The 25,397-nt window shown below is 27.7% G+C and overlaps 5 protein-coding genes across 9 annotated transcripts in view; 1 reads left to right on the forward strand and 4 right to left on the reverse strand.

Moving 5' to 3' along the window:
• On the reverse strand, positions 1-1,510 carry LOC134836818 ((E3-independent) E2 ubiquitin-conjugating enzyme-like). The gene is made up of 2 exons (XM_063852052.1): positions 1,385-1,510; positions 1-1,317 (listed from the first exon to the last, which is right to left on the reverse strand). Exon 2 carries the CDS (start codon positions 1,306-1,308, stop codon positions 91-93), a length of 1,218 nt encoding a protein of 405 aa, XP_063708122.1. The 5' UTR covers positions 1,309-1,317; positions 1,385-1,510; the 3' UTR covers positions 1-90.
• Positions 1,511-2,484: 974 nt separating this feature from the next.
• LOC134837086 ((E3-independent) E2 ubiquitin-conjugating enzyme UBE2O-like) lies at positions 2,485-4,053 on the reverse strand. Its single transcript, XM_063852400.1, has 2 exons — positions 3,937-4,053; positions 2,485-3,876 (listed from the first exon to the last, which is right to left on the reverse strand). Exon 2 carries the CDS (start codon positions 3,865-3,867, stop codon positions 2,695-2,697), a length of 1,173 nt encoding a protein of 390 aa, XP_063708470.1. The 5' UTR covers positions 3,868-3,876; positions 3,937-4,053; the 3' UTR covers positions 2,485-2,694.
• An 861-nt stretch (positions 4,054-4,914) lies between these two features.
• LOC134838103 (UDP-glucose 4-epimerase) lies at positions 4,915-8,127 on the forward strand. The gene is made up of 2 exons (XM_063853560.1): positions 4,915-5,544; positions 7,212-8,127. The coding sequence occupies exons 1-2, from the start codon at positions 5,305-5,307 to the stop codon at positions 8,022-8,024; spliced, it is 1,053 nt and encodes a 350-aa protein (XP_063709630.1). The 5' UTR covers positions 4,915-5,304; the 3' UTR covers positions 8,025-8,127.
• LOC134838104 (endocuticle structural glycoprotein ABD-5-like) lies at positions 5,538-7,097 on the reverse strand. Its single transcript, XM_063853561.1, has 3 exons — positions 6,867-7,097; positions 6,608-6,799; positions 5,538-5,672 (listed from the first exon to the last, which is right to left on the reverse strand). The coding sequence occupies exons 1-3, from the start codon at positions 6,873-6,875 to the stop codon at positions 5,559-5,561; spliced, it is 315 nt and encodes a 104-aa protein (XP_063709631.1). The 5' UTR covers positions 6,876-7,097; the 3' UTR covers positions 5,538-5,558.
• A 2,426-nt stretch (positions 8,128-10,553) lies between the features above and the next one.
• LOC134831791 (dystrophin, isoforms A/C/F/G/H) overlaps positions 10,554-25,397 on the reverse strand; it is a 204,789-nt gene continuing 189,945 nt past the window's right edge. For 3 of the 5 annotated variants that reach the window (XM_063845641.1, XM_063845617.1, XM_063845608.1), the window contains 8 exons: positions 15,144-15,403; positions 14,880-15,086; positions 13,860-13,993; positions 12,557-13,797; positions 12,367-12,495; positions 11,807-11,918; positions 11,483-11,674; positions 10,554-10,913 (listed from right to left, as the gene is read on the reverse strand). In XM_063845641.1, coding sequence (XP_063701711.1) covers positions 10,816-10,913; positions 11,483-11,674; positions 11,807-11,918; positions 12,367-12,495; positions 12,557-13,797; positions 13,860-13,993; positions 14,880-15,086; positions 15,144-15,403 — 2,373 coding nt within the window. In that variant the 3' untranslated portion in view covers positions 10,554-10,815. Of the gene's footprint in view, positions 10,914-11,102; positions 11,146-11,482; positions 11,675-11,806; positions 11,919-12,366; positions 12,496-12,556; positions 13,798-13,859; positions 13,994-14,879; positions 15,087-15,143; positions 15,404-25,397 lie in introns of all 5 variants that reach the window. The other 2 variants (XM_063845633.1, XM_063845624.1) reach the window with 2 other exon arrangements.

The following is a 25,397-nucleotide window of genomic DNA, read 5'->3' on the forward strand; positions in this document are numbered from 1 at the left end:
TTTGAACACGTATTAAATTTTATTTATTAAACAGTAAAAAAACATTAAATTATTTGCATAAAAGGAACATTATTTTTTTTGTAATCGATTTCAAGTTTCGTAGACGTTAACTCCCAATTTTTTCCTAATTGCCAGCTCAAGAACCTTCAGAGCTATTTGATACTCGTTTTTATGTTTCGACATATCTATTGGGAATGACGACTCCTTAGCGTTTTGCCGAATTAATTTCTTAAATGTAGCCTTTGCTGTGGTTCGATAATACTCGAGGATTTTGTCGCGAAACATTGCCGGTGGATTGTTAATTTGGTTCGTCATCGACTGGAGGACCAATAAAAGTGTTTTGCTGTTGTAGAGTTTTGATGCATCTTTAAAGGCGCCGGTAAGACGTGCACTGTGGTAAGCTGGCTCGTTGTAATATGGCTCCGGTACGAGTATTAAACCCTGAATTGAGATCAAAAGTTGGTAAATGGTGCTGTTGGTGCTCCATCGTTCGACACTCGACTGCCCGGCCCAGGTACCAAGTAGCGAAAGACAAACGATGCCCGTTGTGTACAAATTTGGGTTTAATTTTGTGCGGCAAAATGACCAATAATGCACTTTTGGAGGCTTTTTCGGATGTTCTTTGTGCAACTGAATGTCGAACATGAACAAACAACCTTCGTACGGAGTGTCGACGGGTCCTTCAATTAAGGCACTGATGAGATCCAGACGATTTTCGAACGTTTTAACGAAAATTCCCGGCGGCAAATCGTTTTCCAGGAGTTTGTGTTCCTTGCCGATGGCCGCTAAAAAGGTTTTGTTTGTTGGCGTAAACGGAGAATAAAAATATTTTTGACAAGCTGGAGCGACGTCGATCATTTGGAACGTTTTTGGCGCTGATAAATTGTTATTTGCGTCACTTTTGCTGGTACTGGGAATGCTGGTATGAGCTCTTGATGTTGAAGGTTTTTCGACTTTTGTCACTGGAACAGGCTCTACGACCGGCAAAGGAGCTGGTGTGTCAACAAAAAGAACATCGTCGTCCATTTCCTCGAATTCCTTGTTAAAATCATCTTGCATCTTTTGCAGTAATTTCAGGTACTCCTCACTTTCAAACTCGAAATCGCCCACCATCGTGGAATTCATTGGCGCAGATGCACTTGATGTTCCCGGAATTTCATCATTGTGTGAAATCGAGTGACTAGAATGTTGGTGCGCAGTTGAATTTCCCGTGGCATATCCGCTTTCTGACCAAATTTCCACCCCAAGTGACTCCACATCGTCATCTGTGAGGTCGATTGTCAACACGGGACTCGATTTGCCTGCCATTGCCGAATTCTGTGAAGAGCAAAAAGTCAGGAATTAAGAGAAAAGTTTAGTTTCTGTGGAAAATTAAATTACTCACGTATTTCTGGTCAACTTTTTGGGAATAATTGAATTATTTTGACAAATTTTTATTAATATTTTTGCGTCAGAAATGTTAAAAATTTCACAACAAAACGTGCCGCTCAACGACTTGTAAACAAAAATTACGTTTCAATGATGATTGATAAGCGAAAGCGCATTTTCGTACACAAAGAAAGTGCAAAAGTGATTACGAACGTAATTTTTATTTGAAATGCAGTAAAATTTGAATCGTACGGTGACTTTATTTAAGAATGTGGAGTTAAGGTTATCGATACAAAAATTAAAAATAAAAAAAAAATAATAATATTTATTTTAATGTCACACATAAAATTATTAGAATTTTTTAATGATTTTTTTTAAATTTTAAGTTCAGTATCATGCGTCTCCATTAAATTTTTTAATCAAAAGTAAATAAGTAGTAAAGACTTGATAGTTTCGTTTAGGAATTACCTGACAAATTAAAAAAAATAGAAAAAATACAAAAATTGGTTTAAAAAAATAAAAAAAAATAGCCGAAAATTCATATGAAAATATGGAATTTTTTGAAATTATTTTATTAAATTTTGATCAATTTTTTTAAAAAATCAAAAAATAAAAATTATTAATAAAGATTTTGTCTGATTTTTTTTTAAATAATAAGGCCGTTCAAAATTTGAATATTTTAGTAAAATAACTAAATATTTAGTTTTATTATTTTTAGATATTTACATTAAGATTTAATATTTTAAAATTGGTCTTAATTGATTTCAAGTTAAAAATTCAGACAAAAAAATTTCATGAAAAAAAATTTTGAAAAAAAAAATTTTTTTTTAAATATTTTTATAGAAGAAAATTCATGTTAAATTTCGTTTTTCAATACAAAAATTCTTGAAAATCTAAAATATTTTAAAAATTTTTGAAAAAAAAATAAAAAATTAAAAAAGACCAAAAAATGGTAAATTTTGATAAAATTTTTAACTTTTTTTTTTGCCATATTGGATTTTTGGCATTTGAAATGGGGCAGGGGACAAAAACATAGAAAAAAATTTGGAGCGGCCTAAAGGTTTAATAATAAAAAAAAAAAAATAATTAAAAAAATTAGACAAAATCTGTAAAATATAAAAAGATTTATTTTACTTGAAAAATTTTAATTTTTTTTTTCAGCGATGATCAAAAATGTCAATTTGGTGCTAAAATTCTATTTATTCATCATAATACTTTTCTCATTAAAACTCTTACAAACATTAAAATACTATCATTAAAATTTCATTTATCTGAAATTTAAACTTTCTTTGATTGAATTTAATTCTTTTCACTTTTATTTGGTTTTTATGATTTACTTTTTAATTTTTTTACTGCACTTTCAAAACTCTCCAGAGCCCTTTTATACATTGACAGGTCACTCCAAAGATATAACGGAAACGGAGGTACGCATTTAAGGTAAGAACATAATTTTTGATGTGTAGCGATTCCTGTTGCCCGATAATAATCAAGAATTTGCTTTCTAAACATTGCTGGTGGCTGTTCAATGTGATTTGTCATCGACTGAAGTACCCATAAAAGTGTATCGCTGTTGTATGTTGCTGATAAACTGTAGCAATGTGGCACCCCTTCAAATCCTGGTTCGTTAAAAAATGGTTCTGGCACCAGAATTAACGATTGAATTGAAATTAATAACTGATAAATTGTGCTATTTTCAGTCCATTGTTCAGTTTTTGACTTTCCGATCCAGGTTCCAAGCAACGAAAGACAAACCATGCCGTTTGTGTATAAATTTGGGTTCAACTTGTTTTCGCAAAATGACCAGTAATGCACTTTTGGAGGCTTTTTCGGATGTTCTTTGTGCAACTGAATATCGAACATGAACAAACAACCTTCGTACGGAGTGTCGATGGGTCCTTCAATTAAGGCACTGATGAGATCCAGACGATTTTCGAACGTTTTTACGAAAATTCCCGGCGGCAAATCGTTTTCCAGGAGTTTGTGCTCCTTGCTGATGGCCGCTAAAAAGGTTTTGTTGCTTGGCGTAAATGTTTCAATAAAATATCTATGACAAAGAGGAGCAAATTCCTCCATTTGGAAGACAGGATATGTTTTTGACGCTGTTAAATTGTTTTTGGCATCACTTTTGCTAGTTCCAGCTTTGGGTAAGGCATAAACTTTTCGATCACTTTTTTTCCAGAATTCGATATTAACTTCGCTTTTGATGACAGGATCAACTTTCGGTTTGATTCCAGGAAAAACTTTGATGGTTTTTATGGATTTCACGGACCGTATAAACGGAAATGATTCAACGACTTGCTGATTTTCTTTTGTTTTAATTTTTTTCGAAGAAGGTTCACTTGAAGGTCCCGCAATTTCATCATCACTTAAAATCGAATAATTTGAATTTTGGGATGCAGTTAAGTTTCCTGATGAATATTCACTTTCTGAAAAAATTTCCATATCATTTGAGTCCACGTCATCTGTTATTGTCCATACAGGAATCGAATCTCCGGACATTCCAATATTCTAATAAGAATAAAAAAAATCGAATTAAGGACAATTTTAGGGCTAAAAGATATTACTTACGTGTTTCTTGTTGACAATTACTGTGCTGACTAAAGTTTGAGCTAATTTTTATTTAGATATTTTTGTTAGAAGTGATAAAATTCTTTACTTAGCCAGCAACAAGTTTCATGATTCGACTCGCAAACATAAACAAAATAAATATTTTCAAGGTTACAGAAAAGCGCATTAGGCCGATAAAATAAATTTTTTCATTTTGTGTTATTCCCCTCTATTTTTATTGAAAAAAAAATAATTAAAACAATTTTTGTTATCGTAAAAATCATTAATTAAAAAAAATAAAATAAATTTTTTTTTAAAAAATATTAAAATTATAGCAAAAAATTTGATCAAAATTAAATTAAAAAAAAATATATAATATTTTAATTTCATCATTTTAAAATTCATCAAATTTAAAGTTAGTTTTATTAACTTGAAATAAAACTCAGTTTAACGCAAAATTAAATAAATTTCTTATTTTAATTTTAAATTGTTCAATATTTTTTTTAAAATTATTTTTAAAAATTTATTTTCCTTTTTTATTTAATAATTTATTTTATTTAATTAAATTTAATTTTTTTTTTTAATTATTTTAATTCAAAAATTTAATTAATTTAATTTTATAAATATAAAATTTCCTCGTTAAAAAATAACATAAAAAATTAGGCGACCAAAAATAAAATAGTAAAATTTATTCGCCTTAATATTGCACACAAAAAAGCGCAGAATGGAACTAACGTCTTTTAATTTTAAATTTCAAATTCGAATTTCACGGTGACTTATAGCTCTAAATAATAAAAATGAATGAAATAACTAAAAAATAATTTTATTAGAAGAAATTTTTAATTAAATTTAATTTTAAATTAATAAAAAAAATCACCGAAAACAGCTAAACATGTTATTTTCAGTTGATATTTTGCATTTTCGAAATTCGAACATCAGGTCACCGCACGAAATTCCATTTTCAATTTTCGAAATTATTTGACAGCGGTTTGTTTACCATCGGAAAATGACGAAAACTCGCACGAATTTTCACGATAACTCTACAGTATTTATTTTTAAGATATAATTAGCTAAATTGTAAGTTTTAATGTGCAAAATTAGCGAAAATTGTGTTAAAAATCGTCCCCAAAGCCAGATGCTGTGAATAACAAAAAAAAAAAACCCTCTCGAATCCACGTCATTGATAAGAACTTTTTTACTCTGTCGTAGCAAGTTTTGTGTGTTATAAGCGTCGCGCTTTGCATTTATCACTTAGTTCTGACTTGCGTTCCAACGAAGAGAGAGATACGTTCTAAAGAAATCTATCACAAAGTTTGCGGACGTGGAAAAATTCATTTAGTTAAGAAAAAAAAATAATTTATTTTGTAACTAACAAAAAATTACGAAGAGATGCCTTTGACTGTTCTCGTGTCTGGTGGCGCAGGATACATCGGGTCACACACCGTACTCGAACTGCTGAATGCCGGACATTCCGTTATCTGCTTGGACAATTTGCATAATGCGTATTGCGAGGATGGCGTCAAGATGCCGGAAGCGCTGAAACGTGTGCAAGACATCACGGGCAAGTCGGTGTTGTTCTACAATGTTGACATACGAGATAAGGAGGCATTGAGTGAGGTTTTTAAGAAGGTAAGTTGATGTTTTTAGGCGATAACTGGTTGTGGGAGATGATCTCCGACGACTTGGAAGCCGTTTTCGTCGGCGATGTAGTTTACGGTGTAGGTGATGCCGTCGTCTCCGATGTAGGAATAAGCTCCCTGTTGAGAAAAGAATGCATTTTATTTATTTTTTGTGAAAACGTGCGTTATCGTGATGTTTTGAGTGTAATCACGAACATGCAAGAAAAGTTTTGTCTACTGACTAAAAATAACATCAATTTAGATAAGAATTTTCAAGTTCAGAAATTTTTTTATCTGGTGTGTTAAAAAAGTTCATAAAATCGTAATACTCTGGCAAAAATTATCGATTTTTATGGCATTTTAGCATTTTCGAAAGATTTTCAGTTTTCTAAAGATTTTTTTTTAAATTGTCGTATTTCAATTAATAACGACTGCAATTTAATTTAATTTAAATCAAATTAAAAATATAAATTAAAAAAATCAAATAAATTTAATTTAAAAAAAAATTAAAAATTGATTAAATTTTTAATTATTTTTTTTAATCCATAATTAATATTTTTTCCATAAAAATTTTAAAAATAAATTAGAAAAAAAAATTTTAGTTAAAAAATTTTATGAAAAAAAAAAAATAATTTTTTAATTTAAAATTTTTTGATATAATATTGAAATTTATGAATGAAATATTTATTTTTAATAATTAAAAAAAAAATCTTTTAAAATTCATATTTATAATTTTTTGTTGTTTTTTAATAAAATTGGAACTTATGTTTGATTTTTATTAAAATCGTTTTAAAATATCAAATTTTTTGCAATAATTTTCAAAATTTTTACTTAAAATAAAAAAATAAAAATCCATTTGAAAACTTTTTTGCTTTCAAAAATTTTTAAATTTTAAGTTTTTGAGAACGGCAAAATTTTTTAATATTTTTAGACAAAGAATCCCGCCTTTCGTCTCTTTTGCCCTTGAATTATATCACAATTAGTTCGTAATTCGCACTTATCAATTTAATTTTTTGTTATTATTCCGATGATGCATTTTATAAACAAAACAATTTCTCAAAGATAAGACTTACTCGTTGCACAAGAATCGCCCGTCCATCGGCAGTTCTCTTAAAGGAACCTTGTTCGGTTCTGGCGATGCCATTTCCCGTCGCATATCTCAACGAAAATTGCCCGAAATCGTCACGAACTTCTTCTTGCGTTAAAATTGGCACGACTTGACGACCGAGAGCGACAGCTACGCAAGCAAATAACACAACAATTGTCTAAATATTTGAAAAAACGGGGAATTTAGTTGATTGAAGGTTTAGTTTTAATGACAAAGTAACTTACGAGTTTCATTTTTTTTTGTTTTTCGATGTTGATTGTTCCGAATTTAAATGAAATTTGATAATTTTTTCGTCAGTGAAGGGACTTTTTATATAAAACCCTTAGACTTCCGGTTTTGAGTTGAGTTGAAATATTTCCGGAGTCGATTTTCGGGAACGTTATGCAATTTTTAGTTGCAATTGTTGAACAAGTTTTTATTAGAAACGAGAATGACGACAACAATAAACCTTGTTATCTATCGGAAATTAATTACGACTTATCGTAAAAGTGCTCGATAAGCTGACAATCGACTGTCACTGTTAATTGATGTCAATGACTGATTTTTTTTGTTTTTTTCTCTCGTTTCAGCACAAAATCGACTGCGTCGGGCACTTTGCCGCCCTGAAAGCCGTTGGCGAGTCATGTCAAATCCCCCTGCAATATTATCAGAACAACATCACCGGCACAAATATCTTGCTCGAAGTCATGAAAGAAGCGAATTGCTACAATCTCGTCTACAGTTCGAGTGCCACGGTCTACGGCGATCCACAATTTCTTCCAATAACCGAAGATCATCCCACGGGCGGATGCACAAATCCCTATGGCAAGACCAAATTCTTCACCGAGGAGATTTTGAAGGATATTTGTGCGGCAGACAACAAGTGGCATGTCGTGTCGTTGCGATATTTTAATCCAGTTGGCGCCCATCCATCGGGAAAAATTGGCGAAGATCCCAACGGAATCCCGAATAATCTCATGCCGTACATTTGTCAAGTGGCGGTCGGGCGTCGCAAGTGTTTGCAAGTTTTTGGCACGGACTACAATACGCCCGATGGCACGGGAGTACGTGATTATATTCATATCGTGGATTTGGCTCAAGGTCATTTGAATGCCTTGGATAAACTCGGACGTGGTGAAATTCAGGGTTTTGTCGCGTACAATCTCGGAACCGGAAACGGGTATTCCGTGTTGGATGTCGTAAAAGCATTCTCGGAAGCGTCTGGGAAAGAAATTAAATATGAATTAGCAGCAAGACGACCGGGAGACATTGCAAGTGCCTATGCCGATCCAACGTTGGCAGCAAAAGAACTCGGATGGCGCGCAAAATTGGGATTGAAAGAAATGTGCGTCGATGCCTGGAGATGGCAGAGCAACAATCCAAACGGATATATGAAGAAATGACTAACCGACAGCTGCGGTGACCAAGAAGAAACGAATATTAAATCGAATACATCGATTGCGGTTTTATCCAATTTGTGAAATATGAATTCCTTTATTGACATTTTTTTTAATTTTTTTTCTTAAAAGCATTTCCAATTAAAATCTATTTTAATTTAGTGAAATTCTGTACATTCGTGTCCATTTTTTTTCTTGTTTTCGAAACAAAAATTGGGCATTTCTTTAAATATGTATTTAAAATTATCAATTGATGCAATAAACCAAAGCCATAATCTTAGCCTGTAATTTAATTTAAAAAAAATATTTTATTAAATTAAAAAAAAAGAAAATCATTTATTCCTTAAATTAATACAAAGAATATCAAATTATGTTTAATTAATATAAAATAAAGAAATATAACAATAAATTTAAAAATAATAAAAAAAAACAAAAATTTTAAATAATATATTTTTTTAATAAAAGCTTTGAATTTTTCATCCTACAATTCATCCTACATTTAAAAAAAACTGGAAAATATATTATTATTATTTTTTGAAGGTAAAGTTGGTAAAAATGCCTATAATTTTTATTAATTTTTTATATTTTCGTGTTTTTTCAACTGGTTTTTATTTATTTTTTTTTAATTTGAACAACATTTATTAATTTTAAAATTTTAAAAATTAATTTTTAAAATTTAATTTTATGATTTTTTAAAATAATTTTAGAAAATGATTTAAATTTTTTTCTCAAAATTATTTTTTTTCTCAGAGAAAATTTTAATGAAAAGTATTCAATTTTTTTTTCGCAAAATTTCAATAAAAAAATAAATAAATAAAAAAGCACAAAAATATTATTTATATTTATTTTAAAATTTTCGACTAATATCTAAAAATGTTTTAGGATCTGAAATAAAATGAATTGTTTTTTGTTGAAAAAACTAATTTACTTACCAAAACTGCTGAAAATTCAAATAAAAACTCATTTTTTTAATATTTACGATTGAATATTTTCTGCTTTATTGACTTATCTCCATTTTTTTTGTTAATTTTTTCATGTTTATCTATGTTCATAATTATTTCCGATAATAATTTTGCCTTCATTAGGAATTCTCTTGATTTTAAGTTCTTTTCTACTCATATTTTATTTTTTTGATATTATGAAATTGTCTAGTCTACAAACAAATAATAATTAATTATTTATCTGTCGAATTAATTTTTTTCTCTTAAAATTCACTAAGAATATTTTTCACCTGTTTTTTTGTTGTCTTTTACAAGAATGATGATCTACGAATTATTTACTTTCGAGAATGAATTTTTTTATCTACGAATTTTGCTTGGAAGAATTTTTTTTAAAAGTTTTCGATGGTATGAAAGTTATTTTTTTGCGATAAAATGATAAATAAACTTGTGAGAAAAATGTGCTAAAAAAAGTTTTTTGATAAAAGCTTTAATCGTCTACTTTTTTCTATTTTCATGAAATATTTAATTTATTCATATAGTTAATAAGCGTAGTTTTTACTGTTTTTTAATACATTTTTTAGTAGTTTTCTTAATATTTATATCAAAGATTCACTCAATCAATTTCTTTACAAAGTTTCTGTCTTCATTTCTCTTTTTTTATTGATTTTTTTTTTTTGACTGACAATACTTTTAATTTTTTTTCATAATTTATGGATATGTCCATATTCTTCATTTTTTTCTTAAATATTTTTTATCACTACAAACTTTTCTATATAAACCCTACTTGATGATGTCTATGAATGTTCTGATGAAAAATTCCTTGATTTCGATATTTTTTTTTAATTTTTCTACATCAAATTCTATTTTCTACAAATTTTTAAATTTATTCTTTGCAGTAAATTCGTTTAGATTATTTTTCTACCTAAGAGTAGTTTTCATTAAGAGAAGGTCTTCAAGAGGTGTTATTTTTTTGTTAAATTAAAATTTTGGTTCATTTTTTATTATTTTACAAATAAACATGGTTCATATTACTTTAAGTAGGTGGAATAATTTCTTGTGATAGAAAAGTTTAATTTTATTTTTTTTTAGAAAGATATGAAAAAGTTATGAGAGATAAGCTTCTAGTGTGAGATTCAGATATGAATAGAGTCCGATATGTACAAGTGTGTAGAAAAAGTTCTGTTTTCAATATTTTTCTATAGCAAAAGTAGATAAAAAGTGGGTTGAAAGTTGGTTTCGGACCAACACGCACAATCAAAATTCAGACTGTGCTCACAAATTTTCGTTTTTTGTATAAATAACAACTTTTTTTTTATTATTAATAAACATTTACATGATTTGTTTTATTTTTAAACATCGATGATATGATTGTTTTACTGTGAGTACGAAGTCGTCTTTGGTCAGTTATTTTTTTTGTGCATTTGTTGAATAATTTGAAAATAAAAAAATGAAGCAAAAATTAAAAAAAAGGAAAAAATAATAAAACAACAATTTTTAATCATGGAAGAACTGAATTTTATTTCTGTATTTTAATAATTAATAAATTTAATCGTTAATTAATTAAGAGTAATAATAATAATTTTTAATAGTAAGTATAACCCATATCTATAATAACATAGTATAATATAATATTATTAGCTACAAAATAAAAATATAAATCATACATTTGTAAAAAAAATTAAATATGAAAAAAATCATAAATTTTAATGGATTTTTAAGGATTTCTTTTTAAGTTTTTTTTGTTTCATTTTTAATTTAAGGTGTTTGTTGGAAAACATTTATTTATTTTTGTTTGAAATAATTTAAAAAAATAATTTTTTAATTGAAAGTTGCTTTCAATTTATATTAACATTGCTTTACTTGTCCAGAATATCATCGAGTCCATTGCTGTGTTGCTCAAGTTCCTGTTCTGTAATTACTGTGACCAATTCTTCGACGGCTTTGTTTAAGTCACCTATTATTAAAAAAAATAATATTTTAAAAAAATGTTAAAAAATTTTAATTTTATGAAAAAAATATTTTTTTTTAATTTTTGTTAATTTTTTATTTTATAGAAAATTATTTTAATTTATTTTATTTTATTTTTTATATTTTTTTCTAAATATTGTTAGTTCACATTTTCATGCAGCATCAAAAATCTTACCTTATAAATATTTTTTTTTATAAATTATCTATTTACATTCGGCCTGTTTCCAGTTTTAGAAATTAGAAAGCATGTCAAAGAAAAATCGTTAAAGTTAATTTTTAAGTTTAAATAGTTTTTAAGAAAATATTAGAGATAAAAGCGAAAAAAAGCAAAAAATGAGAGAAAGAAATAAACAACATCAAAAATAAAAGAATCTACTGACAACAAAAAATGCGAAATATTATAGTAAAAGCAAGAAAAATTTTTGAACCCTTTTCAAACAAAAATTTAACAAAAGAAAAGTTGATACCACAACATTAAATGATAAGAAAGCACAAAACTTTTAAACCAAAATAACAAAAAAAAAACTTTTCACAACAAATCTGAATGAAATTTACCGGCCATGTGCAGAAGACTTGAATGCGGCGGAGGTGGTGGCCGTGTATCGCCGTTATTTTGTAGACCATAACCTATGTTATTAGTACCAACACCAATGCCGTTACCGTTACTACCGTTACCAGCAATGTTATTTAAATGTGTCGATTGTCCTGCATTATTTTGATTATTTTCTGCTGCTTGTTTATTGTTTACTGATTTTTTTTTCGTACGAAAAGCAAGACATAAAAGAGAAATTTACGGAAAAAAATGGTTGAATATGACGCGGGACTTTACAAAATATGGAAGGTTTTTCGGGGAAAATGTTTAATTTTTAAGATACTCACTCGAATTTTGGTCGTAATGACCATTTTGTTGCAATTTAGCAGGAGACTCGGTGTTCAACTGCGATGCTGTCACGGATCGCGTTTGGAGAGTCGATGCTTTGTTGGAAGATGGCTAAAAAAAAAGAATTTAATTAAAAAAATTTCATATGAAAATATTTAATTATTTAAGTTCGACTTGGGATTAAAAACTAAAATTCAGTAAAAAAGTAATTTTTTTGACATTTTAAAAAGTTTTTGATTGATTTAGAAAATTTTAAAATTAAATAATTTTAATTTTAAATTTTTATTTTATTTAAACTAAATTTAAAATTTTAAAATTTAATTTTATATTTTTGAAATTAATTTTAAAATTATTTTTTTAAAATTAAAATTGAAAATAATTTTTTATAAATTTCAACTACATTTTCTTATTTTTTTAATTAAAAATTTGAAAATATCGTAAAATAAAATATTTAATGTTCTGCAAAAATAAAATAAATTAATTTTTTTTGAATCTTCTCTCATCAAAATCTTTAAAAAGTCAAATAATTAAATTTAATAGCCCAAAAAAAAGGACTTACCTCGTCAAGGAGTTGCCGTAATCTTTGGAGTTGTGCTTCAAGTTGTCTGTTGTGGTCTTCCAAAATTTGCATTCTCGCTTCGAGACGTCCTTTGTGTTGTCTCAGGAGTTTCGCTTCGGCTATCATGTCCTAAAATTCAAATAAAATTCGATTAAAAATTAATTTTTATCGAAAAAATCGAGTAACTTACCGGTCCTCCCGACATTTGCGACTCGGCATCGGGCGTTGTCGAGGGCGTTTGTTTCGACTTGAGTCGTTCGTATTCGGCTTGCAGCGCGTTATTTTCCTCCTCCAAGTCTTTGATGATCGCTTCCAGCTCTTCCTTTTGTTCGGCATCCATCGCCGCCATTACCTGTATCGGTGATTTTGGTCCATTGCTCGGCAGTGACTGGCAGTATTGCGCAATCAAATGATGTTCCTCGTCGCTATCGGGCGTCGAATTGCTTCGGGTGCCCCCATACTCGACTTGCGCCAAACGCGACGCATACATTTCCAATCGCGAATGCATGTCACTCTGCAACGTATGTGTCGAATGCTGGGGACTCGGAGCGGGACTTTCGAGAGCATCACCTTCCAAGACACTCTGCACCGGCAAATATCCGACTCTGGGATGTTTCTTGAAATATTTGCGACTTTTGAATTTGTTTCGGAGTGCGCGAGTAAAATCGCGAACATCTTCCGTGGATGTCGTCGTGGTGCAATATTCGTGCATCGGATGACTTAGTTTGTGATTTTTGGCATTGCGTCCGAGGAAGAAGCACTTTTGACACATGTCAAAGTTGAAGCACTTCAAGCAACGATAACGGAACCCAATTATCGGGTATTCCTTGCAAATGTTGCATTTGGCTTGATGTTTCGCTTGTTCGGCCGCTGCGAGGCGATGCAATACCGGCAACCAAACTAAACTTTGGGGCTCGTGTTGCAACCATCCGAGGAAGTGTTGTGCCTCAATGGAGCTTTCCAGTAACTCGCCATTGGCATTTAAGCCGCCAGCTCGCTCAAAACAGGAACGCACAGACGGTTCAATGTTGGAACCACCAAAAGCCGCCACTTCTCCCAATTGACGCGGAACTTGAATGCAATCGTGCAACAACAATCCAAGCTTTCGCTGATCAACTTTGCCATCGGGATCAGCAATTAGTCGGAAAAGAAAACGATATTTCTCATCCAAATGTCCCTTGCACAAAATAATTAAGCCGACTTTGAAGCTCAGCACGCGAATCTGACCCGTTCGCTGCGAATCGTACACATTCAGTATCCAATTGATTGTTAAGTCAAGCATGAGTGGCAAATCGATATTATCAATGGTGACATATAACGAATGCAGCACCGTCGTCATGTCCGGGATATCGATCAATTTATCATTTTGTGCCCGCAAGCCATGACGATCGAACGATTCGATAGCTGTGTTCATTGAAACCCGATCAAATGCTGAAAAACGAGACTCTCATTAGAAAAAAATATCAATAAAATGACCAAAAATCAATTCTTACCTAAGCGTTTTTGAACAGTTCTCAGTTTCATGGCTGTTCGGTAGGCCGAGAATCGGACTTCGTTCAACTCACACAACGACTTCATCAATTCAATCATTTCTGGATGGTCCCAATGGGTGTTTTCGTGTTCGTGGCTGGTGAAAAAAAAAATATAAAAAAAAATTAATTAACGGGTTTCACTTTCAAGTCCAGTCCTTATATGTAAATTAGAGGGATTTAATTAAAATGTAACGTGGAATGATATGGGATGAAGGTTAATCTCTTAATTAAAGGGAATCACGCGAGTTTTTAAAAAAAAGTTGCTACAAATTTGTTTAAATTTTTTTTTTGAATCAAAAAAAAAAGGAGGACAAAAAAAATCAAATTTTCAAACCAAAAGGATCGATTTTTTAGTTGTTTTTAGTGAATTTTCGGTTAAATTAGAGTTAAAGGTTGATTTTATTTAATTTTTATGTTGAAGTTGTCACATAATTTTTAAAGGAATTTTTGTTCTCTTAATGATAATTTTTTTTAAAATGCGAATTTATAATAAATTTCTTCTTTAAAATATTTAATTATTTTTATTTATAATTTAATAATAATAATTTTAATAATAATTTAATAAAATTTTATTTATAATTTTTAATTATTTTAATCAATTAATTTAAATCTAAAAAATTAAATTTTATAAAAAAAAAACAAAGAAATAATTTATATAAAGAAAATTATTATTTTATCAAAAAAAAAAAAAAAAATAAAATAAAATAAAAAAATAAATAAAAAATAAAAATAAAAAAAATAAAATTAAAAATAAAATTTATTTATTTAATTTAAAAAATTTATTGAATTAAATTTATTTTATTTTTTTAAATCATTATTTTTAGAAAAAAAAAAATCAAATAAAAATACTTTTTATTTTAAAATAATTGAACAATAATTTTTTTTTCTCTAACCCAAAAAAAAATTTTTTTTTTAATTTTGAACATAAAATTCATTTAAATTCAAGTTCTATCAATTTTTTTGTAAATTTTTTATACTCACTTGATGTAGTAAGGCACATTTGCCGGTGTCGTTGCCCGTTCCCACGGTGGCTTCACGCTGACTGACAAATTCGGCACGGGTCCAATTGTGCCAGTGCCTGTTTGCGAAGATCTTCCACTCTCGGACATGCTTTGGCTGATTGCGCTGCCGCCCGTTGCCACGAGCACTTTGTGTCGTTCATCCATGGCGATTTGAAGTAATTTCATTCTAAAAAATTAATTTTTTTTAAATATTTGATCAAAAAATTTTAAAAATTCGTCTTACCTTGTATTCAAATCTTCCAATTTCGCGAGACACTGATTCGGAACGAGCACGTGATTCGCTGTAAAGAATGCCTGTTGCTCGTTACAGTCATCGAGGAGGGCGCCTGCGGTCGTCATTTTGTCACGTAACCTCTGTAAATGTTGCATTTGGTCAACAGCGTCAGAGGCAGTTTGTGGCGCTTGCCACGATTGGATTGTCGTTTCGGCAGATGCGACGCGGGATCCCAAGTCTTCAAGTGTTTTCTGGAATTGACGCATTTTCTGCAAAAGAAAAAAATAAATTTTTATTAACAAAAAACGTTTTGATACAGCAAATTTCGTTAAAAGATCGCATCATCATCAATTAAAAAAATTAATTTATCTGCAATAAAATTTTAATTTAAAAAAGTTGAATGAAACCTACAAAAAAAAGTCAAAATTGCAGGACATGAATCATCGTTCGTTAAATTGACTTTCAATTATTTGTCCATTATTCGTTTGAAAAAAAGAGTGAAGATTACAGTTAGTTGACATGACATGACGACCAAACAAACACGCTTCAGTGACTTTGTGTCAACACTTGAGTGAAAAGAGGCACGCTTCTTCATTTGAATTTTTTTTCACAGCACTTTTTTTCTGTCGTGCAGCAATTAAATAAATTAAACGCTTTTTAACTTTTTTTTCTGTCGACGCTGCATCGTTGCATGTAAAAAATACTGGAATTATGTTTTGCCTCCGCCTTCATCATCGACGTCAATTATTTTGTTGTACTTTAGTTGTCGACATAATGTCAAAGTATTTATTGGTGCGGCTTTGGAACGATGTTCTAAAGTGCAGTTTTGAAGTTAATTTATTGCATTGTTGGAATTTTTTATTTATTAGAAGTTTGATGATGCCACACGGAACATTGATTTCAAGTTATTTCCATTGAAACTATTTTTTTTACCAAGAAATTCAATAGAAAGAAAAATTTTACTTAAGAAAATTTTTATTTTTTTTAACTCTAAAACTTTAGATGATTTTTTTTCTTGCGAAAATTGTTAAAAAAAAAAGTAAAAATTAATTTGTTTTTTTTTTGTCAGGAAGACATTTTAATTAATTTAATTCATTTTTTATTTATTTACATTTTGAATAAAATAAAACAATAATAAAAATTTTTAAAAATAATTAATTAAATTAAATTAAAGAATTAATTAAAATAAAATAAATTTAAAAACTTAAAAATTTTCTTAATTTTTTATTTAAACTAAGATTAAAAAATTTTGAAAAAATTAAAAAAAAAAATAAATAAATAAAATAAATAAATAAATAAAAATATAAAATAAAATAAAATAAAATAAAATAAAAAAAAATTAACAAAAAAAAAATTTTTTATATAAAATTTCAGTGAAAAAAAATATTTAAATTAAAATATTAAAAATTTTAAATAGAAAATTAAATAAAATTTAAAAATCGATGATTTGGAAAATTTTTTGGAAATTTTTAATTTTATTTTTTTAAATTAAAAAAAAAATTTTTTTTAAATAAAAATTTAAAAAAATTCCATCCATTCCAGCACGAAACCAGTTTTCCGCGTCTCCAGTACATTCCAGATCATTTCCCTATCAATCCCATGCAAATATTATGACACACTCGAGTGTCTCTCTGTAAAACATGATCGTTCGTCACACAAGAGAGTTCATGCCAGAGAGGCACCTTTTCCGTTTCTAATAACTTACAACATTTACTTCATTATTATTTACTAGCTTAATCAACTAGAAAATAATGAAAGCAAATCATCGTCGTAAAGTATGGATTTACCTTTTGTATCTAAGCTCTTGAGCATTTCATACTTGACTGATAAGCAAACATGATACGTTCCGTAACAAAACGAAACGAACGACGAGACGAGAAGAGGATAAAGTTAATTTGAATAAATTTATCATCTACGATCGTTGTAAGCAAGTAATTGTACGATAATTTGTCATCTAAGCGGTTTATGGCAATTTCTCTGCCGGTTCGAGGGGTTTTTGTAGCTCAGAGGGTGCCATTCATCATCGGAAATTGATTGAAATTTATGTTTGATCTTATGACCAAACAATTATTTGCGGAATAAAAATCTCGCGAGACAATTAGCTGTCACGAGTGATTTAAAGATTTTATAAATATTTAAACAATAATTCTTTCGTTTTATAATTAAACAATAGTCACGAGTCACGAATTTGGCTAAAAACCCAAAAATATTTTTGAAAAAATAAACAATTAAAATTATAAAATTTATGATTTATGTCAAATGAGACCTCACCTTATGTTTCGTCTTTGTTCATTAAAACAATTAATTTTTCGGCTGTTTGTCTGAAATGTCTAGAGGTTGCTTGAAAGACAATCAACCGAACCCTTTTCCACCGAAAATGAGGTCTAATTTCAATTTTATTGACGACTAATTAACGATTTCCTCGAAGAAATGCGGTTTTTTTCGCTGATTTGCTTAAAATTTTTAATTGCGATGCACGAGAATGGAAGCGTTCATTCATGACTTGAACAAAAAAAAAAAACTGCAACAACATGATAAATAAGTGTAATAAAATACTTGTAATTTAATATCGTATTCTTCTTTCTCAAGAATGCAAAGTGTCGGAGAGAGGTGGATTTGCACTACCGTAAGCCGAACAAATATTTAATATAGTTTAGTTTAAGGGCATGTAATAGTAATAAAAAAATAATGTAAATTTTTTTTTCTCGCAAAAGGATTTTTCGCTTGTTATCGTCTAGCGCGTCGCTAATGGCAAAATCGCTTGATCTGGAGTCAAGTGATGAATTTTTTCTCTTCGATACGCCCAGGAAATTGACTGTCTGAGGAAAAATGTCATTTATTGTCTCTCACCATTGACAGAAGAGAGAATTTTTAATTGCTTTTCTCATGTAAAAGTCGTAAAAATTACATCTTTTTAGAGACAAAGCCATATTTTTTTATTATTTTTTTATCCATTAAGCAATAAAATTTTATAATATTTATGTGGCATCAACTACATAAATATCGAGGCATGTTAATTGTGTGATGCAGGGTCGAAAAAACTTTTAAAACTAATTTATTAATTTTACTTAAGCCAAGACACGTTAAGTCACATCAGGTCAAAAATTATTATTTTTTTTTATTTTTTAATTATTTTTAAGAATTTTTTTTTTCCTCCATAAAGAGTCAAAAATGCAAAATTTACTTATTTGTATGTTAAGTTAAAGTTTAAGTCAGGTTAAGTTAAATTAAGTCGAAATAAGTCAAAATAAAAAATTTTAATTCCTAACATATTTTTTAAAATTTTCAAAAAATTAAATGTTTTATTTTTCTTAACAGAAACTTAGTGACTTTTTAGCTAAACTGAAGAATAAGTTAAGTTAAGTCAATTTAAGTCTTTTAACTTAAAAATTAAATTAAATGAAGTCAGAATATTATCAAATTTATTTTTTTTTTGTTGAATTTTTTGTAATTTTTAAGAATTTTAATAATTTATTTTCCCATAAAAGAAGCAAAATCCTAAATTTAATTGATTTTTCTTTTAAGTTGAAGTTTAGGTCACGTTAAGTTAAATTAAGTTGAAAAGATTCAAAATAAGAAAAAAAATATTATTTAGTGAACATTTAAAATTTTCAAAAAAATTAAATTTTATTTTTTGACCTTGTGAGTTATTACTTAAAAAATAAAAAAAAATAAATTACATTTGATCAAAATTAAATTAAATAAAATTAAGTGAAATTAAAAATTTTAATTATCAAAATATATTTTAATATTTAAAAAAAAATAACAAAATAGTAATCATTCAGGAATTCACTGATTTTTAAACATTTTTTATTATTTAACTTAAGCTTAAATCTGAGTGTTTTGTAAAAAATAAATATTCAAAAAAAATGTTAAAATTTTCTTAATTCAAATTTAGGTCGAAATTTTTTTCCGGCCCTGTTGTGGACATTGACGATGATCTCTCATTTCTGGTTTTATTTTATTAAAAAAATGTTTCTTTTAATGAATGTATGTTTAAAATGCTGCATCACCTTGAACTTGCTTGCACACGAACAAATTTGAAATGCAATTAGACACACTTTGTTATGTACGTCGTTCTAATTGACAAGTAAACATAAATAAAATAAAATAAAATTTATTTATAATGGTAAACTTGCATTTCCTGTTGATGTATTTGCCTCGCGTGTCATTCACTTGTATATTTTTGTATGAATTTGGGTTGCTCATTATGCAAGGTAGTCAAAAAGTTTTTTTTTTAAATGCATCGTGTGAGCGTTGCAGCACCTTTCGGAATACAAAAGCAGGAATGCAAGTGAAACTTTATCATTCAGTTAGCATCCTTCTCCTGCTGAAAAAATATGACGATCGACGCTCTGATAAAATAAAACTAACAAATCTCGCATTTTTTATTATTTTTTATAGTTTGAGCGATGATGCTGATAAAAAATGCATCTCTCGTAGGAAACTTTGCTTGCAGCATACAAACATGTACTTTATCATGATATTCAAATATTTTATTTTTTTTGCGATTCTTGTTAATAATGCAAAACTATGTCAGTAGAGGGAGTGAGATTTTTTTTTTTATAAAATAAAATTATATATTGGTATATTTATATCACGAGCAAGGAAGATCTGCAATATTAATAATAATAATAAAAACACAGTATCGACGGTAGAATCGTGGCTCGTAGATGCATGAAGAGAGATGAGAAACGAGATAAAAATTTATCCTTTTTTTCAATCCATTATTATTATTTTTTATTGAGAGAGAGAGGAAAAAAACTGCATAACATCAGTTCGACAATAAATTCTCTGCGAAAACAGGAGTTTATCTATTTTTTTTATTTTTTAAAAATATAATAAAAGCGCATTTCAATAATTTTTTTTTTATTTTTTTAATAAATAAATTTTTAATTTTTATTTTAATTTTTTTCAAAATATTTGAATTATTTTTTAACAATTTTTATTTTTAATATTTAAGATTTTTGTCACATATATATATTTTTTTTTAATTTTTGATCAAATTTGACTAGAAAATCAGTAATTTTTTATAATTCATTATTTTCAATGAAATTAAATTATTTATTATTTTTTGTTAATTTATAATTTTTTCTATGTTTTAACATTTTTCAAAAAAAAAAATAAATAAATAAATAAATATAGTTAATTTTAAAAATTATTTTAGAAAATAATTAAAATTTTCAACTATTAAAAAATTATTAATTTATTAAATTAAATTATTAAAAAAATTAAAAAATATTTATTAAAAATTTTGAATTTCTTTCAAATAAATTTTATTTAAATTTTATCAATAAATTGGTAATTTATTATTTTTTATTAATTTAACAAAAAATAAATTTTAATTTTTAAAAAATTAAAATTTAAATTATTAATTTTTTAAATAAAAATTTTAAAATTTTTCAAAAATTTTAAAAAATAAAATAAATTTTGGAAATGCAAAAAAAATAAAAAAAAAATTATTTGGGAAATTTTGAGTTATTAAAAAAATGTTAATTAATTAAATTAAATTTTTTAAAAAATATCTAAAAATTCTTTCAATCAAAACTGAGATTTGAATGATAAAATTTTAAATAACGGACAGACACAAATTAATTGGAGTTAATTTTATTTCCATGAACACGTTTTCAGAAATATCCAATCATCACTCCACTTTTTCATCGATTCATCGCTGGCGCGTTGTTCAAGTTGAATAAAAATTGTGTGCCAACGCTTTTTCAATTAACAAAAATAAAGTTGAAAAAAAGTTCGTGCTTTCCTCGTACTTTAGCCGGCATACTTTATTTATTGCTTCAACTTTATTTTTATTTATATTTATTATTAACTTATATTATTTGGGAATTGGGAATACATTTAATTATTTAGTCAAACAAACTTTAAACTTTTTTTTTTATTTTCATCTAGAGATTCTTTGTTACGTTAAAATTTGTCTTTTTTTATTGATTGCTGCTGCTGCTGCATCGTCTCGAATTACAAAGTTGGACATTGTGTGCAATTAAATTAAATTTTTAAACAAATAAACAGATTTCTGCATAAATACTTGCACAATTTAAATGCAATTTGCGCTGCATTACTTTTCCACGCAGATGTTTATGTCTGTATTTAAAATTTTAAAATAACATCGTCAGTCGATCGTCGTCTAGGCAAGGAATAAATAACCAGGCAGCAAATTGTTCTGTTATTTACTTATGATTATTATTACATTTTAAGTAAAGACATTAAATCCGTCTACAAAAGACTTGCAAAAAGCGAGAAATTGTAAGAAAAAAAAGGGTAACGACCTGAAAAAAAAACTTCTTGAAACTATTTATTTATTATTACCGCAAAGACACACGTACCGAACATAAATAAGGTGTAATCCAATTAATGAAACCATAAATACTTGACTCCATTTCTCCACACTCGTTTTACATGACTTTTGCCGTCAGAAGTGTTTTAGAAGAACCACAACTCCATGCAAAAAAAAGTACGTCATATTTGTGTGTTTAAATTAATTTTATCATGTTTCACGTTACCGGAGACCGGGACGTCGTCGGAATGATGAATGAAAAGGAGTGTCTAGTGCATTGCGATGTTTGTTGCACTTTGTACACTTATCTCTCCGTTCATTCATACGAGATCTGTTTGTTTGTTTCCGGGAATTTACATAAAAAATTAAGTTTTTTATGAAATTTTTGTATGAAAGAACGTCGTGTTTACATCATCTTCATCATAAAAAAAATGTTCTCAATCTTCATTTTAATACAATTTTTTGTATTGAATAAGTGAGTCACTAACAATGAGATGGGTTAACAACATTACTTGAACGTACAGAAAATATTTCTTTTTTTTTGAAAAATGATTAAATTGAAAAATAAACAGACCACGCCAGACAAACATTTTGTTTTGTTTAGGTTTGTCGGTAACGGGAAGGTTGAGATGTTTGATGAATGAAGTGAAGTTCATGAATTTAAGTGAAGAAAGAGTTCATATCTTCCTGTCGTCACTCAAGATGAAGATTTTTTTCTTCGTGTAACAAAATAATTAGTTTTATTTTGAAATTTATTTCTCTTAATTTATTTTTTTTGCTTTAAAAAAATATTTAAAATATTTTTCAGTAAAAAAATAAAAATAAATTTAATTTTTAAAAATTTAAAATTTTTTGGTTTTAAAATTATTTTTATTTTTTTTTTAAATTATTTATTTTTTTTAAAATTACTAATTAATTAAATTTATTTAATTTTTATTATTAAAATTTTTATTTAAAATTATTTTATCAACTATAAAAATCGTTGATTTTACGTTTAAAACTTTTAGAAAATTGTAAAAAAATTTATCTTAACATTTAAAATTTTTTACTGCATTTTTTAAATTTTTAAAATGTTAAAAAATCGAAATGCGTCAAAATTTAATTTTTTAACATTTTCCAAAATTTTTAAAATATTTAACATAAAAAAATTTAAACGACATCCGAAAAATTCTAAATTTTTTTTTACATAATTTTCCACCATTTTGCTATAATTTCTATGAACTGGCGGCGCTTTCATAATTGAAAATAGTTCATTCCAAATAATATTTCTTAATTATTTCGCATTTATTGTAAATGAAACCTATTTTCAATTAATTAGCGAGAACGTGCCATATTCCGCTATAAATGGGTTACTAAGCACACTTCTCGTTTTTCTCCGTTCATTTATTTCCTTCTCCACAAGAAATAAATACAAAACACTTAAATTGTGTTATAATTTTGAATAAAACGAGTTGTCGTGAAAACAAAGCAAGCTTAATTAAAATATCGCATGAGACGTGTAAAAAACAAGCAATTTCGGAGCAACGACAAACAATGGAGCGCGCAGAGAGCCAAAGCAACAGGCCATCGTTGTCGCGTCGTGTTTTAGTTTTTTTTTGTTCAATTCAAATCAAACAATAAAAGACCATAAAATACGCCTCCTTAATTTCTTTTCACACCATTTTCACCTACTTATAAGGAATAAATGTTCTTTTTGTTCTTCGTTCGTTGCTGCTTGTTGTGTTATTTGTACTTTTTTTTTTGCTCTACACACATACCAATTATTGTTGTAATAAAAATGTTTTCAGCCACAATTTAATGAATAACACGAAAAAATAAAAGAAGAAATAAAACAAGGAGCCATCATGTAGCTCGAGCGCATTATATTTCGCTCCAGAAAATATTTCATTGTTCATTGTTTGGAGATTCACACGCGCATTGTCGTCATTAAGAATCTCTTGGTTGCTCGCCTGCCTGCCATTTCACGAATGGATGAATGATATAAAAAACGATTTTAATGGCTTTTTATTGTTATTCCTCGTTAAAAATGTGGCTCGTCCTTTTTCCTCAGTGCGCTACTTCCTAATTACTTTACACATCGTCTCATTATAAATTGTTGCAAGAATTGTTTTTTGTTATAAATAATGTCTTGTGGTTGTCTAAATCGTTTCTTTTAATTTATTAACAGAGCTAACGAGAAAACTTTTTTTTTGCTTTGCGTTCCTGGGAGGGAGCAGCGATAAATATCTCGGAATCATTTCTGTCATCATTGTCGTTTTTTTTTTGTTTTCTTATGCAAAATGCAACAATACTCGCTGGAAAACATGAGCTAATATTGCACGATCATCGGTCATTTATGTCAAATTCAAATGAATGAAGTCGTGGATAAATATAAAATTTCTGATCTGATTCGCATGTCATTACTCATTTTGTGTTCAGTTCGGAGATAAATGTTTCTTCTTTTACAACGAATAATATTTTGTTTCTTTTATTTAAAGAAGCATTCAACATTTCATCGTACTTGCAAAGTAATTTATTTTATTTATTGAAAAGAAAAAAAAATATTTTAGAAATTATTGTCAGTTTGAGAAAAAAGTAAAAAGTATTTGGAATTTAATTTTTTAAATTTAATTTTTTTTAATTGATCAAATTATTCAAAAATTAATAAATTCGTGTTAATTTAATTTTAGAATTAAATTAAAAAAAAAATAATGTTTTAAAAATGATTTAATTAAAAAAAATAAATAACAATTTTAATTATTTTGAATATATTTAATTTTCACAAAAGAGTCTTTATTTTTTTAAATTTCTCAAAGTTTTTTTACGAATAAAAACAAAAAATTTTTATTTCGCGACTAGTTTCGAACGTTTGTTCATCGTCAGGCGAAGGAAGACTTATTTAATTTAATTTAGTGAATTTTTATTTTACTGAATTTAATTTTTTAAAATAATTTTTAATAAATAATAAAAAAATTTAAAATTAAATTTACAAAAAAAAAAAATAAATAAATAAAATAATTATAATTTATTTTAAATTTATTTTTTAAGCAATTTAATTTTTTTTCTTTTTATAAATATTTTTTAACCAATTATTTTTGTTGAATTTTTATATTATTACGTAATTTAAGAAAAAACTTATTTACAAAAAAAAAATTCTTAAAGACCTTTAAAAAAAAATCTATAAATCAGCTAAGTTAAATATTTGTCTTTTTAATTTAAAAATTAAAATTATTATTAATTTTTTAATTATCAAATCAATTTAATTTAATTAATTATTAAAAATAAAATTATATTTTTTTTTATTTTTCATGAGAAAAAAAAAATTGTAACACCTTCAATGCATTTCATTTACATCAGAAAATTATTTTTTTTGTTACAAAACTGAATGATTGCTGATCTCTTATGACATTGTTTATAAAATATTGCCTTGGTACAGTTAATAAATTATCTCAAATGCTCGCTCTTGCTCGAATAAAATAAATGAACAAAAAAAAATCAACGAGTAAAGAGATTTATTACCTCGTTTTCGTAGCGCAACACTTCCATCACTTGAAATAACATTTTCTCGGCGTCATTACTAGGATCGCACTTGTAATCGATATCATCGACTAGCGTAACGTCACAATCCGTGTATGACAGCTCGCTGTCTGTGTCGGATATGTTTGACGAGATATTACTCTGATCACCATTTTGTCCGCTATTGTTACTGCTGCTGACCATCGATGATGTCGAACAAAGCGTACTGCTGGATTTCTTCTCCATCGGCGTTATTAACTGCATCATCTTGTCTCGCATTTGAAATATTTTTTATTTATTACGTTTTTTTTCTCTGTATTCCTGACTTGTATTCGAGTTTGTAACAAACTATTGTTTGATAGATTTTTTCGTGTCGATTATTTATTGCCTTGTTTAGATTAGAAATTTCTCACTTTTGTACATTATTTTATTTATTATGATAAATGGAGGCATCTCCTCGGAAGACGAAGTGCACGTGA

Source organism: Culicoides brevitarsis, chromosome 1 (genome assembly GCF_036172545.1).
Source record: "Culicoides brevitarsis isolate CSIRO-B50_1 chromosome 1, AGI_CSIRO_Cbre_v1, whole genome shotgun sequence".
NCBI classification, from domain to species: Eukaryota; Metazoa; Arthropoda; class Insecta; order Diptera; family Ceratopogonidae; genus Culicoides; species Culicoides brevitarsis.

Coding starts and splice junctions, on each gene's coding strand:
- LOC134838103 (XM_063853560.1), top strand. CDS start 5,305: ATGCCTTTGACTGTTCTCGTGTCTGGTGGCGCAGGATACATCGGGTCA. Junction 5,545..7,211: donor TGAGTGAGGTTTTTAAGAAG/GTAAGTTGATGT, acceptor CTCTCGTTTCAG/CACAAAATCGACTGCGTCGG.
- LOC134838104 (XM_063853561.1), bottom strand. Junction 5,673..6,607: donor GGGCGATTCTTGTGCAACGA/GTAAGTCTTATC, acceptor TTTTCTCAACAG/GGAGCTTATTCCTACATCGG.
- LOC134837086 (XM_063852400.1), bottom strand. CDS start 3,867: ATGTCCGGAGATTCGATTCCTGTATGGACAATAACAGATGACGTGGAC.
- LOC134836818 (XM_063852052.1), bottom strand. CDS start 1,308: ATGGCAGGCAAATCGAGTCCCGTGTTGACAATCGACCTCACAGATGAC.